Below are 15,350 nucleotides of genomic sequence, written 5' to 3'. Positions count from 1 at the left end.
AGGCAAGGAGTAAAGGGTTGGTGAAATGGGTGAAGGAGGTCAAAAGGTACAAAGTTCCAGTTAAAAAATTTGAGTATGTAATGTACAGCATGGTGACTGTAGTTAATAATACTGTATTGTATATTTGACAGTTGCTAAGAGAATAGATCTTGAAAGTCCTCATCTATGGGAAAAAAAAAACTGTAACTACATGTGGTGATGGATGTCAACTAGATTTATCGTGGTGATTATTTTGAAATATATACAAATACTGAATCATACCATACACCTAAAACCAATATAATGTTTTATGTCAGTTTTATCTCAGGTTTTTTTTTCATTTATTTTTATTAGTTGGAGGCTAACTACTTTACAATATTGTAGTGGTTTTTGCCATACATTGACATGAATCAGCCATGGATTTACATGTGTTCCCCATCCCAATCCCTCCTCCCGCCTCCTTCCCCATCCCATCCCTCTGGGTCTTCCCAGTGCACCAGGCCCGAGCACTTGTCTCAGGCATCCAACCTGGGCTGGTGATCTGTTTCACCCTTGATAGTATACTGGTTTCAATGCTATTCTCTCAGAACATCCCACCCTCGCCTTCTCCCACAGAGTCCAAAAGTCTGTTCTGTACATCTGTGTCTCTTTTTCTGTTTTGCATATAGGGTTATCATTATCATCTTTTTAAATTCCATATATATGCATTAGTATACTGTATTGGTCTTTATCTTTCTGGCTTACTTCACTCTGTATAATGGGCTCCAGTTTCATCCATCTCATTAGAACTGATTCAAATGAATTCTTTTTAATGGCTGAGTAATATTCCATAGTGTATATGTACCACAGCTTCCTTATCCATTCGTCTGCTGATGGGCATCTAGGTTGCTTCCATGTCCTGGCAATTATAAACAAGTGTTGCGATGAACATTGGGGTGCACGTGTCTCTTTCAGATCTGGTTTCCTCGGTGTGTATGCCCAGGAGTGGGATTGCTGGGTGATACGGCAGTTCTATTTCCAGTTTTTAAAGGAATCTCCACACTGTTTTCCATAGTGGCTTATCTCAGTTTTTTAAATAGCAAAAAAAAAAATTTTAACATTTTTTAAAAACCTCTTTCTGAGTGAGGATTTTAAAATTGGACTCAAGACCCCTAAAAGTTTCATACTTGGATTTCAGAGCCCACTTGAGATTTGTTTAAAATGTTCATTGATGTGTTTATATGCATTTTTCTGTGGAAACAGTATATAGCTTTCAGATAATTAAAGGAATCCTTGACCACAAAAATTTTAAATGAATTATCATAAAGTTTAGTTGAATAGCTAGTGAATTGGTTTAGTCTGACTATGATTAATGTAGTCAAACCCTAATGTTGATTTTTTCCCTCTACCTCATTAACCAGATATTTAACACTCTGTCCTGGATCATGCTGACAGTTCCTACAGTCACTTTGGAATCTGACACATGGGCCCATTTAGAAGCCTAACTGAGATGAGAAGAGTAATCATATCTAAAAATAACCATCACTTAGACTTCCCTGGTGGTTAGGAAAGTTAAGACTTCGTGCTTCCACTGCAGGTGGTACACTTTTGATCCCTGGTTGAGGAACTAAGATCCTACATGCCCTGTGGCATGGCAGAAAATAAATAAATATTTTTTAAAGTAATTAAAAATAACAATTACTAATATTATTTTTATACATCACCAGGTACCTGTATATGTAATCTCATTTAATTCTTAGCACAGGTGTGTGATGGCGAGTGATAAACATTACTCCCATTTCACAGATAAGAAAACTAAGGCCCAGGTAGAAAAAATGGCTGGTGCACAGATAAGCAGCTAATTCAGTCTCCTGACTGATTATTTTAGGCCAATGGAGGAGGCAACGACTTAAAGCTGCACAACCTCATTGAATGGTGCCACCCTTGCAAGTACTGGGGGACCTACCAACACCTCCCACAGTTACCTGCTGGCCTCCGTGCATGGGCTTTTACATCTAGGAGACAGTCTGAGTTGCTCTGTGTTCCCCTGTGATAGATGCAAAGTATTATAATAAAACTCCATGCCCAGAGGAACGAGGAAGCCAGAGAAGGGAATCTGTATAAATTAGAGGGGGCTCTCTATATTCCTTTTTTCTGATTGCTAATTATGTAAATAATTCACCATTCTATGTTCTAGCCACCTCATTGGTAAAAGCAGGGGAGGAAGTCCCATTCTTCTGTAGGCGTCTGACTTACATAAAGTAAGATTACATAATCACTGAAAACTGGATCAGCACAGTTGAGACTTGAGTTGGGAAAAAACAGTCAACAACCACATGCTGAGAATCTAGCACATCCCAGTAGTTAAGACATGGCCCCAGTCTTCCAAGGTTGTAGAGTCTCCCGGGAAAAAAAAGACAAGTTGTCATCCAAGGAAAAGCCATGTGGATTCAAAGGCAAAAGAGACCCCATTGCTGGAGAAACAGAAAAGGCTTTGGGATTGTGAATACCCTTGATGAGGAAAACTGAGGCAGTGCTTCAAATGTACTTCCTCTTTTTTGTAGGCCCATAACAGAAACCTGCTCTCCATCGATTTTGATCATGTGACTCGCACCGGCAAGATCTATGATGACCATCGGAAATTCACCCTTCGAATTCTTTATGACCAGACTGGACGACCTGTTCTGTGGTCTCCTGTAAGCAGATATAATGAAGTGAACATCACATATTCACCTTCGGGATTGGTGACATTTATTCAAAGAGGGACATGGAATGAAAAAATGGAATATGACCAGAGTGGAAAAATAATTTCAAGAACTTGGGCTGATGGGAAAATTTGGAGCTATACCTACTTAGAAAAGGTAAGTGTGTAGGGAAAATAAACTAGTTCTGAGTTTCTGAATGAGAACATTGAAAGCAGCACTGATTACCTGCCTTGCTGAGGACCTGTGGGAGTGAAGTCTGTATTCTGCCTGTTCTGCTCCATAAAAGTAGCAACAACAACCACCACAAATTATACCTACAAGGATAAGCTGTTTTTCAGCCGAAAACTTTCCCCAGCCCCACACTCTGCCAGGTACTCTTTCAAACTGAAGTCAGGATAATGGCTTAGCTTTCTCCTCATTTGAGCATATTTTTCATGCTCCTGAAAATGTATCTTTATTACTATGAAAGCTCACACCGAAGTAAAATAGGTAGAAAATTATAAAATTGCGTGTTAATGTATCTCAGCTCTGGAAAAGAGGCTCTTACACAGAGGATAAGGAATTCTAATTTTGTTAGGATAGTCAGTGACGGTTTAATGGTATACATTGGAGGACATATTTTCCCAAGTAATCTGTCTGAGGAAATGGTAGCAGTGGGGCTCCCTTGTTGTTAATAGTCCTTTGTACACAATGAGTCTCCAGGAGCATCTGTAATGGGAGCTCGTGGCCTCTGTCTGCTGGGAATGGGCAAGGATTTTAACCCCACCCCCTGGATCCGTTTGTCAAACATCAACCTCACACAGCAGAAATGGTTTCTAGTCCGACCAGTGGCAGAAGACAATAAGAGAAATTGATCTCTGTCTGCCATCTCAATTTCTGATGTCCTAAGATGCTGTCTCTTTTCCCCTAAATCTATCCTTTCAACTCAGTTCATTAGTCCTGAATTAATTTCTGGGAAAACTGAAAAACTTTTTCCCCTGAGGTTTCAAGGGGAGTCAGTACGGATTAACCCCTGGAAGCTCTTAGAAAAAAGTCATGGGTGCTCATAACTCATGTGGTGAAATTTCACTATTTGCACCAAATAATGCTAAGCCTTTCTGATATACCCCTGAAAGTTTTTTTTAATGTGCCAGGGGTTGTATGTTATTATAAAACCATTGTACTATTTTCCAGAGTTAGTCACTGGGAAATTTGCCAAATTAGAAATGTCTAGGAGATAAAGCAGAACTCCACTTGGGAGCCAGGGTAAAGGACTGAGTCCTTTGCTGTCTGTAGCCCCTGTCCTTTTCTGCTGAAGAAATTGATGAAATCTCTAATCTGCACTCTACACTGGGAACATCTGAATCTTATAGAGTGGATGTTTTCTCTTTTGAATTTTGGTAACAAGAATGATTGGCAAAATCATACAACTAATGTCCACAAAGTGCTAGACTTGTTACAAAATTAACTGAATCCAAATATTTGTTGTATATTCACAGACGCAAGGCATGTAAGATGACCTTATATGAAAAAAAAAAAGAAAAAGGTGCCACTGATCACTGGCAGAATATAGGCTGATTAGTTTTTTCAAGAATGAGAATTTATTTGCTCTGATCCTCCCACAGGTCTACATGTGACTAGTGAAGGAGCTGACACGCCTTAGGAGTATGTACAGCTTTGAGGGACTTCCCTCGCCATCCGGTGGTTAGGATGCCATGCTTTCAACTGCCAAGGACCCGGGTTCAATCCCTGGTTGGGGAACTAAGATCCCACAGGAATATTTATAGGTTTGAACTCAGAGCCTTAACCTATTAGCGCCACAGTCTGGCTGCTGAGCTAACTGCCTATAGACAATTGCTTCTAGGTCTCATAAAACTTTCCCTTTAAACTGTCTATACAGTGACAGAAAAGCTTGTTGAAACTTAAACTTCAGTCCTGCATATAGTTAGTTAGCCTCTTGTCTGACATTAATGAAGAATTTTATTGTTCCCCTTTTCTGAATTAACTGATTACTTCATCACAGTTATTTCAGCCAAGAATCATGTAAAGCAAATTTCACATGAATTCTTTTTTTCACATAAATTCTTTTGGCTGCAGAAACTTACTTGGCTATAATTCTTTAAAAACAAAACAAAGAAACTCCCTGAGACTGTCAGTGTCTGCAGTGGACAGAAATAAGACCTTACTGACACAGAGTAATGTATGGAGAAAAGCCCCAGCGACTCCCTAAAACTCGTTTATTGACCAGTGAGATAAGCCAAATCACTTGTGCCTTTTAGTTGACTTTTCTCCCTTTCTTAATCTTACATTTAATTTGTTCTCTAATTATCAGGTAGCCCCTGACTTAAACAATGCTATTATGCAAAACTCAGAGCCTACAAAACCCATAATTATGGAATGGTTCTTTACTTTCCAAAAATCATTTATCACGAGATTGATTTTATTAACATTATTACCAGTGATAATAATTAATTCACTGAATAGCAGCAGCAATTAAATGAAATAACTTAATATAAAGCACCTGGCACATCTAGTCATTCAATAAGAGTTAGTTTCTTTCCATTTAAATTGTGCATTCTAATATTTATTCTAGTATTTATTAAGTTGGAAAACTTAGTGCTAGCACCTACTGCTACTTGAAGGTGAATTAAAACAGGAAAGAAGAGAAGGATGGAAGGAAATTAAAGTATCTTTGAAATTGTGATTCTAGAAAGAAAAGGGAAGGAATATTCAATTTACCAAAATCCAATTTACATGTAATCTTCCAGGGAGGTGATGAAGTTCTCTGCCTCCTATGCTCTTTTCTAGTCCTCACTTTATTGTGGCCTTTGCTAGAACATTCTTTCACTATGTCTGGGGCAGAGCAAGACTAAGAGGCTGGCTCTAGAAGTATATTTTGAAGTAACAGTTCTCCAACTTTAAAAATATAAACCTCTTTTTATACCTCAAAATACTTCTATTTGTACCTTTATACATTTGCTTGGCATCCCTATGCCATGATATATTGAAAAAAGCAAACAGCAGATATTTTACCTCAATGTGCAGAAATTTTGTAAAAATTATTTGACTTCCTCTAGAGTAAGTAAAAATTATGGGTATCATTTTCATGCACAATGGTTTGTAGCCATTAGGAGAAAAATAATTATTTGGGTAATAGCTGTGGTTGCTTAAATGATCTCTTCTCTATTAAAAAAATCAATTATTGTTTCTTAAATTTTCTCTATGTGGTCATTAATTCTCTGTCTTGATTCATGAGCCTTCCCTGAGTTAATTATATCTTGAAGACTTGTGGGGCTAAAATTTTGTATTACAGGAAATGTAAATCTTTCCGTTTCCTAAAAACATTCTTAAGAACTTCATTTTTAAATGCATTTAAATATATTCTATAATCATTTAATAAGATGCTTTCGTCTGATACATTTACACAAAACTGCCTCTTTGGGGCTGAAATTTTCAAAGGCTGCCTAGAGGGAGAGAATGCAGCCTTTGGCTTGTGCTTCCAGGTGGCCCCACACTGCCATCTGGTGGTCATTCAAATGCCTTACTTTTTCAAATTTCTGCCACCTCTCATTTCTGAAAGTGTTGGCACTCAGTCGTGTCCAACTCTTTGCGACCCCATGGACTGTAGCCTGCCAGGCTCCTCTGTGCATGGAATTCTCCAGGCAAGAATTCTCCATGCCCTTCTCCAGGGGATCTTCCCGACCCAGTGAATCAAACCCTGGTCTCCCACATTGCAGGCAGATTCTTTACTGTTGGAGCTACCTGGGAAGCCCATCTCTCATTTCTACTCCTATTCAAATGAATATGCAGCCACGGTTTTAGTTTTCGTCTTTACAGTGATCTCACAATCATTTCGGTTCTCACAATCAACTTTTTGGAAAACACAGAGTCTCCCACTCTAGTGTTTGGACTAATAAGAAAGGACCTTTTATTCTATAGCAGCACTGGGGGCGTTGGATGGACTTCTAAGTATTGTTTTTGAACAAACTGATAATAATGCCCACCCAAAGTGACAAAGTAGCCAAGTGAGAGCTAAATGCTATTCTGGCAACACAACGGTTACATTTACAAGATTTCTAATGGCATCATCCACATTCTCAGTCAGCACAGCATCAGCACCACCTAGGAACAGGGTCAGGCCATGGTTTACTACAGCACGGAAAACGAGAGCAGGGACAGAATGCAGTGGTGTTGTGCTATAAATGTTTGGCAAGGCTGGTGCAGCAACTGGAAAAGACAGGCTGGTACCGGATAATGTGTGCGAGCCATATGGTGACTGTCCCTGGCCCGCCTCGCAGGTGACAGATGTCATTTGTTCATGGCAAATTGACAGAAGAGAGTGGAAAGGAGCTGAGAAATCTGGCTTTCAGCAGAGAGGTAATGCAGAGGCATTGCCCACTAGTTTCACCCCAGGTTCTGTTGAGTTCTGCCTTGGTCAAGGATGGGGTGGTCCCTTCATGTCCTCGTGCCCAGGCAGGACTTCCACGTCTCCCGCCTTCTGTTCAGCAGGGTTTCTGGAGTTGCAGAGTATCCACAGGTGATGAGGTGGATCCACACACGGCTCTGTATCCCCAGGCAGAGTACCTGGTGGAAGAGCGAGAAAGGATAAGCCAATGAGCAAATAAGTGCTGACTTTGACTTCACAGTATTGACATGTGATTTGAAATCAATTGTCAGAAGAGCAGGGAGGACATGCAGTTTCAAGAAGCGTGTTCAATATTAGAATATAATTTCATATTTAGAAGATTTAAATGTACATTATATATGCTTCTGTAATTCATAAATATTTATGTAATTTATATTTAGAAGGTGAAATGGTACCTATTGTTTTCATAACAGAAACTTCAGAAAATAAAGCTCAATTAAATATTTTTGCTTGATAAGCCAATTCTCTAGAAAGGAGGGGTAAAATCTCCCTTGGGGAGATACACCAGAATTTCCAGGGGTGAGCAATTTTTATTAAAAGATGAGATTTAAATGCTTTTCGATTAAAAATAGGGTTTGAATTCTCCTTCAAACAGTGTTCCTTTTATGACTATATTTAAAATTAAAATAGATAAACCAATATCAATGAAACACCTGTTACATGCACGGCATCATACCTCAACAAATAACTTTCTGAAATACAGATCAGTTTGGAGGAGAGTGCTTGCATAACCAGAGAATTCTCCACTTTTAATGGCATGTTTCCCTAATATCATTTAAAACATAATTCATGCAGTAGTCCCTCCTCGCCCACAGGGGATACATTCCAAGACCCCTCCATGGATGCCTGAAAGTGGGAATAGTACAGAAGCCTATATATACTGCATTATTCCCTGTACTATCGGGCAGGTAGCATATATAGCATGGATACACTGAGCAAAGAGATGATTCACGTCCTGGGAAGGACAGCATGACATTCATCATACTACTCAGAACAGCATGCATTTTAAAGCTTAGGAACTGTTTATTTCTGGAATTTTCCATTGAATATTTTCAGACAGCAGTTGACTGTGGGTAACTCAGAAAGCAAAACTGCTGATAAGGGGGGATTACTGTAATGATAATATTTTATATACAACTTTTCAGAAAGACATCTGCTACCTGAACTCAATAAGTAATTTTTGGTGACTAATACTTAATATATGGCATGCCTTACCCTCTGTGTCCCTCCCTCCAATTCATCTCCACACTGAAGCCATAGTAACCTTTCTGAAATACCAACTGGATTGTTTTTTCCAGTGGCACAAGCGTCCTCTCCTTCCATCTGCTTTCAGCATTTCCCTTGTTGCCAACAGGCAAAAGTCCAAACTCCTTAGCATGGCTTAGAAAGCTCAGCGTGATCTAAACCCAGCCTACCTGACTGGCCTCATCGCTTGCCATTTACCCATCCCTTCCAACATACCCATGCTCTGGCCACACCAAATGCCCCATGTTCTTTAAAAAAAAAAAAACAAAACATGTTCTCTTTCTTATGTAGTCACTCACAATGTTCTGCTCTGTGTCAGGAGTACTCTCCCCATCCAGCCCACTCACCTCCCTGCCTTCATCTGGCCATGCCCTAGTCACCCTTTAGGTCTCAACTGTAAATGTCACAGTCTCCAGGATGCCTTTCTTAACCTCTCAAGTCTAGGTTGCGGCTCTTCCTCCACCTCCCATAAGCACCCTTGAATTTCCTCTGTCATAACATATGCCACACTATATTGTAGTTGTTTGGTTATTTGTCTTTCTCCTCCATTAATCTGTAAATTCCACAAGGACAGACACATTATTGCCACTACTGTATACACTAGGGTCCACCACAGTGCCCAGCACATAGTAAGTGCTCGATAACTTTGTACTGAAAGGATGAATGGGTATTTTCTTTCATCTCGTCAACTTCAGTGGTACTATTATGCTTTTGTTGTGCCTTTGTCTCGTTTCAGTCTGTGATGCTTCTCTTACATAGCCAGCGGCGTTATATCTTTGAGTACGACCAGTCAGATTGTCTGCTCTCGGTCACGATGCCTAGTATGGTGCGCCACAGCTTACAAACCATGCTGTCGGTGGGCTACTACCGGAACATCTACACCCCACCAGACAGTAGCACTTCTTTTATCCAAGACTACAGTCGAGATGGCCGACTACTGCAAACCCTGCATCTGGGGACAGGGCGCAGAGTTTTGTACAAGTACACCAAGCAAGCAAGGCTGTCCGAGATTCTCTATGATACCACCCAGGTCACATTAACATATGAAGAGTCTTCTGGAGTGATTAAGACAATACATCTGATGCACGATGGCTTCATTTGCACAATCAGATACAGGCAAACAGGTTTGTGGTGAAAGAGTGGTGAGGTATACAAGCACATAGATCTTGGGAAATTTTTGCTGGCCACAGTCTGAGATAGAAGCATTAACTTACAGACATGCAATTCAACCAAATTTGAGTTATCAAATTATCTTCCATTGAAAATGAAAAATATATGATAGATGGTGTGAAAGCCAATTCCTTAAAAAATACAGTGCATTTCTCTTTCTCTCAGTCCTCAAGAAAGTTGAACTCTAAGTACCTAGTCTAACTGGGCACCCATCCCTACTCACCACCAAATCGTCCCAAAGATGCAAAGTCTCACTCAAAGTCCCAAAGATATGAGCCTCACTGAAACTAGTGCAAGCCTTGTGTAACCTTTGTAAGCCTCAGTTGATGGCAACATGTCTTCACAAGTCACCATTTTGTATTATATTTCATCCTGTGGGTTTATAAAATACTAAAATCCAGTTACTTGAATACTGGATTTGGTCAAAACCTGACCTTCTGACCTTGTCAGTTCAGTTCAGTTGCACGGGTTAAATGAACTGAAAGTATTTTTGGCAGTAATTATAAAAAGAGAGCATGTTTATAATATCAGTTTCATCACTTCAACTACTGGTTAGGTAGTTGGGAATGGGTTATTACTTCTGAAGTTCCTATAATTAAATTATTCTATAACTATAATATGCAGTATTTTAAGTTTTTTTCATATTTGGTGACCACAATGATGAAAATATGTATCTATGAGATGAGATGTCCGGGCATTAGATATCAAACATCAATCTCTAATATTTCATTTTGAGTGTAAAAACATCAGTACTAAAGAAAAGAACACTAGAACTTTCTGATTGTTCAACATTGAGCCTCTCATATTATTCTCATGATTTTTATTTTGACCCCTTCAGGACCTCTTATTGGGCGCCAGATTTTCAGATTCAGTGAAGAAGGCCTTGTGAATGCTCGCTTTGACTACAGCTACAACAACTTCCGTGTCACCAGCATGCAAGCTGTGATCAATGAAACCCCTTTGCCCATAGATCTGTACCGATACGTCGATGTCTCTGGTCGAACAGAGCAGTTTGGAAAATTCAGTGTAATTAATTACGATTTGAATCAAGTCATAACTACTACCGTGATGAAGCACACCAAGATCTTCAGCGCCAATGGACAAGTCATTGAAGTCCAGTATGAAATCCTAAAGGCAATTGCCTACTGGATGACTATTCAATACGATAATATGGGCCGAATGGTAATATGTGATATCAGAGTAGGAGTAGATGCCAATATAACAAGATACTTCTATGAATATGATGCCGATGGGCAACTTCAAACTGTTTCTGTAAACGATAAAACCCAGTGGCGTTATAGTTATGATCTGAATGGGAACATCAACCTCTTAAGCCATGGGAATAGTGCTCGTCTTACTCCTCTCCGATATGACCTCCGAGATCGCATCACCAGACTTGGAGAAATTCAGTACAAGATGGATGAAGATGGCTTTCTGAGACAGAGGGGAAATGATGTATTTGAATATAATTCTAATGGTCTGTTGCAGAAAGCCTACAATAAGGCTTCTGGCTGGACTGTGCAGTATTACTATGATGGGCTTGGGCGACGTGTGGCCAGTAAGTCCAGCCCTGGACAGCACCTCCAGTTCTTTTATGCAGACCTTGCCAACCCCATAAGAGTTACTCATTTGTACAACCACACCAGCTCAGAGATTACATCCCTGTATTATGATCTCCAAGGTCACCTTATTGCCATGGAGCTAAGCAGTGGTGAAGAATATTACGTAGCCTGTGATAATACAGGCACCCCACTAGCTGTGTTCAGCAGTCGGGGTCAGGTGATCAAAGAGATACTGTACACACCTTATGGAGATATCTATCATGACACTTATCCTGACTTTCAGGTCATCATTGGTTTTCATGGAGGACTCTATGATTTCCTTACTAAACTAGTGCACCTGGGGCAAAGGGATTATGATGTTGTTGCTGGTCGATGGACGACACCTAATCATCACATATGGAAACAGTTGAACCTCCTTCCTAAACCATTCAACCTCTATTCCTTTGAAAATAACTACCCTGTTGGCAAAATTCAAGATGTTGCCAAGTATACCACAGGTATTTAAATGGCGTAATGCTTTATGCTAAAGTAAAGAGAAAACGCTCCCTGGTGTTTATCACATAATCTCAATGCCTTTGTAAAGATGCTTCCTCTTCCTGCCAGCTAGCCCACAAGTTATTGTGCAATCTCTTCCTTAGCCTTCTTGAGTGAGCAGAACTGTACACGTTGGCGTAAAACATGATACTTTTGCATCCTAGTACATTTTCTTCTTTCCTTTTAAGCTTTCTGTTCATAGTTTTCACTCTTAAAAGCTTCTACAAATAATTCCACAGAAGAAAAATCAAGATTCTGTTGCATCAAACAAATCTAATACCAGAGTCTGTGTGGCCTTAATACCACTACCACACTAAGAATTTCCACACAGTAAACTGAGCCAATCTCTATGATTATCCATGACTCAAAAGATTTCCCCAGAGAAAGGATCAGATGTTTTAGAGTGAGTGACACAAAGGGAAGCTTATCCCTAACTTACCATTGGCTAAACATATCAAAGGCAGGAAAGGCATCTTTCAAGCTTTCCACAAAAGTTGTAAAGTATGGGCTTTATAATGTTTTTTTTTTCTTTTAAATTTTGTGTCTCACAGATATTGGAAGTTGGTTGGAGCTATTTGGTTTCCAATTACACAATGTACTACCTGGATTTCCCAAACCAGAATTAGAAAATTTGGAATTAACTTATGAGCTTCTACAGCTTCAGACAAAAACTCAAGAGTGGGATCCTGGAAAGGTTAGTAAATGTTTTACCATCCCTATTTAGCTGAAAAAACAGAAGGGCATCCAACACCATGAAATAGTATTAACATATATGTGCTTACTTCTGTTTGAGTCTTCTTGACTATCCACTTAAATGTCCATGATTAATGAAGAGGTAGGATAAAAGCTTCCATGGGGAAAGGATCAGCGAATTGGAGCTTTGGGAAAAGAGAAGACTAACATGTGACTTGATGACTGCTGCAGTAGACTGACAAGAGGAAAGTAGAACTGAACTTTCATGATTCTAAAATGGGTAGTTATGGATTCTATATAGAGAAAATTATTCTCTAAGAGACATAAAACATCAGATCTCCAACTGAAAAATAAATCAGAGCATAGTGCATTAGAAGCATGGGAATAACAAATTATTCTGATAAATGGGACTTACCTGGTGACTCAGTGGTTAAGACTCAGAGCTTGCATTTCAGGAGGCACAGGTTCATTTCCTGGTCAGAGAACTAGGATCCCGCATGCCGCACAGTGCAATCAAAAAAATTATTCTAATAAAGAAAAAGTATGTAAGAGCAATGAAGCAAAATAATAAATATTAGAAACTCTCTGGAAATATAGGAATACCAAAACATTCAAAGTTCAGCAAGAAATTCCATCACTTAATGAGATACAAAGTGAAAGCAAGAAGGAACTTTTTCTTTCAGATGAATGAAAGAGGAATATCTGTGTCTGCAAATATATATGTGTGTATATATATATATATATATATATATATATATATATATATGGCTTTAACAAAATAAAACTGAAATTTGGGTGGGAGGGCTTGAAATTCAAGTATAAAAAAATTATAAGTGAAAGCAATTCTAAGTAGGTACCAGAGGCTCATCCCTTTTTGTAAATACATATAACATGTAAATGCTTTTTGTAATTAAAAGTCAAGCAAAAAGTTTAGCAAAATTTTGGAAATTTCTGATGCTTTTAAATGGATACCTGGAAGTTCATTATTCTCTTGTTTATTTCTTAATATGTTTGAACTCTGCCATGGTAAAAAGAGTTTTTTTAGTTATTTATGTTTATTTTTGGCCACTCTGGGTCTTTGTTGTTGCTCAAAGTCTTTCCCTAGTTGCAGCGGGCAGAGGCTACTCTTCATTTGAGTTATGCAGGCTTCTTATTGCAGTGTCTTCTCTTGCTATGGAGCACAGACACTAGAGTGCATGGGACCAGGGATCAAACCTGTGTCCCCTGCATTGGCAGGTGGATTCTTAAGGACTGGACCACCAGGAAGGTCCCAAAAGTGTTTGGTTTTTTTTTTAATCCACATAAAAAGACCCATGAACTTGCTGATTTGCCCTTGTTATTTATAAGATCATGAGCTCAATGTATGACAAAACCCACTGAAATGTTGTGAAGTAATTAGCCTCCAACTAATAAAAATAAATAAATAAATAAATAAATGTCATCTTACCAAGGGTACTATTTCTAACCACTCTAAAAAAAAAAAAATAAGATCATGAGCTACTTGAAATTAAGAATGATGCCTTATACCATCTCTTTATACCTCACTGTGGCTAATATATTACTCTACATCCAGTAATAAACAGCTAGTCAATGTCTGTTGAATTGTAAAAACTAAAGTGTCTTTGTTTAGGGGGAGCTTCCCACGTGGCACTTGTGATAAAGAATGCACCTGCCAATGCAGGAGATGTAAGAGACCTGGGTTTGATCCCTAGGTTGGGAAGATCCCCTGGAAGAGGGCACAGCAACCCACTCCAGTATTCTTACCTGAAGAACCCCATGGACAGAGGAGCTACGGGCTACGGTCCACAGGGTCACAAAGGGTCAGACATGACTGAAACAACTCAGCACACACACAGACCCACTTAAGTGCCTTCTAGCTCTTGGATTCTGTAGTATCAAATTTGAATCTATTTGCTTATGCTTAACCCTTAACTCACCAAGATATCAAGAAATATATGACAGGTAATCAAATCACCTGTTAGTCTTTTCCTTTCCAAAACTCGGGTGAAGAGATTCCAAATTAGGCTTGTTTTTAAATCACAAACCAGCAAATTAAGGAAAGGAGAAAGCAACCTGGCAAACCTTTGCTTTCTACGATCACCAAGCACATGACAGGTGTCTAATCCTCTGCTACACTTGCTCTGTGCCTTTCTTCTTTCCTAGACCATCCTGGGTATTCAATGTGAGCTCCAGAAACAGCTCAGGAATTTCATTTCCTTGGACCAACTTCCTATGACTCCCCGATATGGTGATGGACGGTGCCCTGAAGGAGGGAAGCAACCAAGGTTTGCCGCTGTCCCTTCTGTTTTTGGCAAAGGTATAAAATTCGCCATCAAGGATGGCATTGTAACAGCCGATATTATAGGAGTAGCCAATGAAGATAGCAGGCGGCTGGCTGCCATTCTCAACAATGCTCATTACCTGGAAAACCTACATTTTACCATAGAGGGGAGGGACACACACTACTTCATTAAGCTCGGGTCTCTGGAGGAAGACCTGGTGCTCATTGGTAACACTGGGGGGAGGCGCATTCTGGAGAACGGTGTCAATGTCACCGTGTCCCAGATGACTTCTGTGTTGAATGGGAGGACTAGACGGTTTGCAGATATCCAGCTCCAGCATGGGGCTCTGTGCTTCAACATCCGGTATGGGACGACTGTCGAAGAGGAGAAGAACCACGTGTTGGAGATCGCCAGACAGCGCGCAGTGGCCCAGGCCTGGACTAAGGAACAAAGAAGGCTGCAAGAAGGGGAAGAGGGGATCCGGGCGTGGACAGAGGGGGAGAAACAGCAGCTGCTGAGTACCGGGAGAGTGCAAGGTTATGATGGGTATTTTGTTCTGTCTGTCGAGCAGTATTTAGAACTTTCTGACAGTGCCAGTAATATTCACTTTATGAGACAGAGCGAAATAGGCAGGAGGTAACAAAAAAAATCTCTGCCTTTGCGTCACCAAAGACTGCCTGTTTTTAAAACATACAATGGTTTATTGTATCGGTTTTCTAGATCAGAACTCTGTATATGTAAATATGGAGGAAAAACATATCCAACTGCCTTTCAATGTGACAGAAGATGGTATTTT

The 15,350-nt window shown here is 39.7% G+C and overlaps 1 protein-coding gene across 1 annotated transcript in view; it reads left to right on the top strand.

The window, feature by feature from the left end:
• TENM1 (teneurin transmembrane protein 1) overlaps nucleotides 1-15,350 on the top strand; it is an 887,850-nt gene extending 872,500 nt beyond the window's left edge. Inside the window, exons 31-35 of the mRNA XM_061137497.1 lie at nucleotides 2,523-2,819; nucleotides 9,050-9,437; nucleotides 10,322-11,542; nucleotides 12,131-12,273; nucleotides 14,436-15,350. Of these exons, the coding sequence (XP_060993480.1) occupies nucleotides 2,523-2,819; nucleotides 9,050-9,437; nucleotides 10,322-11,542; nucleotides 12,131-12,273; nucleotides 14,436-15,194 (2,808 nt within the window). The 3' untranslated portion in view covers nucleotides 15,195-15,350. The remainder of the gene's footprint in view (nucleotides 1-2,522; nucleotides 2,820-9,049; nucleotides 9,438-10,321; nucleotides 11,543-12,130; nucleotides 12,274-14,435) is intronic.

This window comes from Dama dama, chromosome X (genome assembly GCF_033118175.1).
Source record: "Dama dama isolate Ldn47 chromosome X, ASM3311817v1, whole genome shotgun sequence".
Classification (NCBI taxonomy): Eukaryota; Metazoa; Chordata; class Mammalia; order Artiodactyla; family Cervidae; genus Dama; species Dama dama.
Note: the sequence above shows the minus strand (reverse complement) of the source record. Positions and strands in the feature narration are given on the sequence as shown.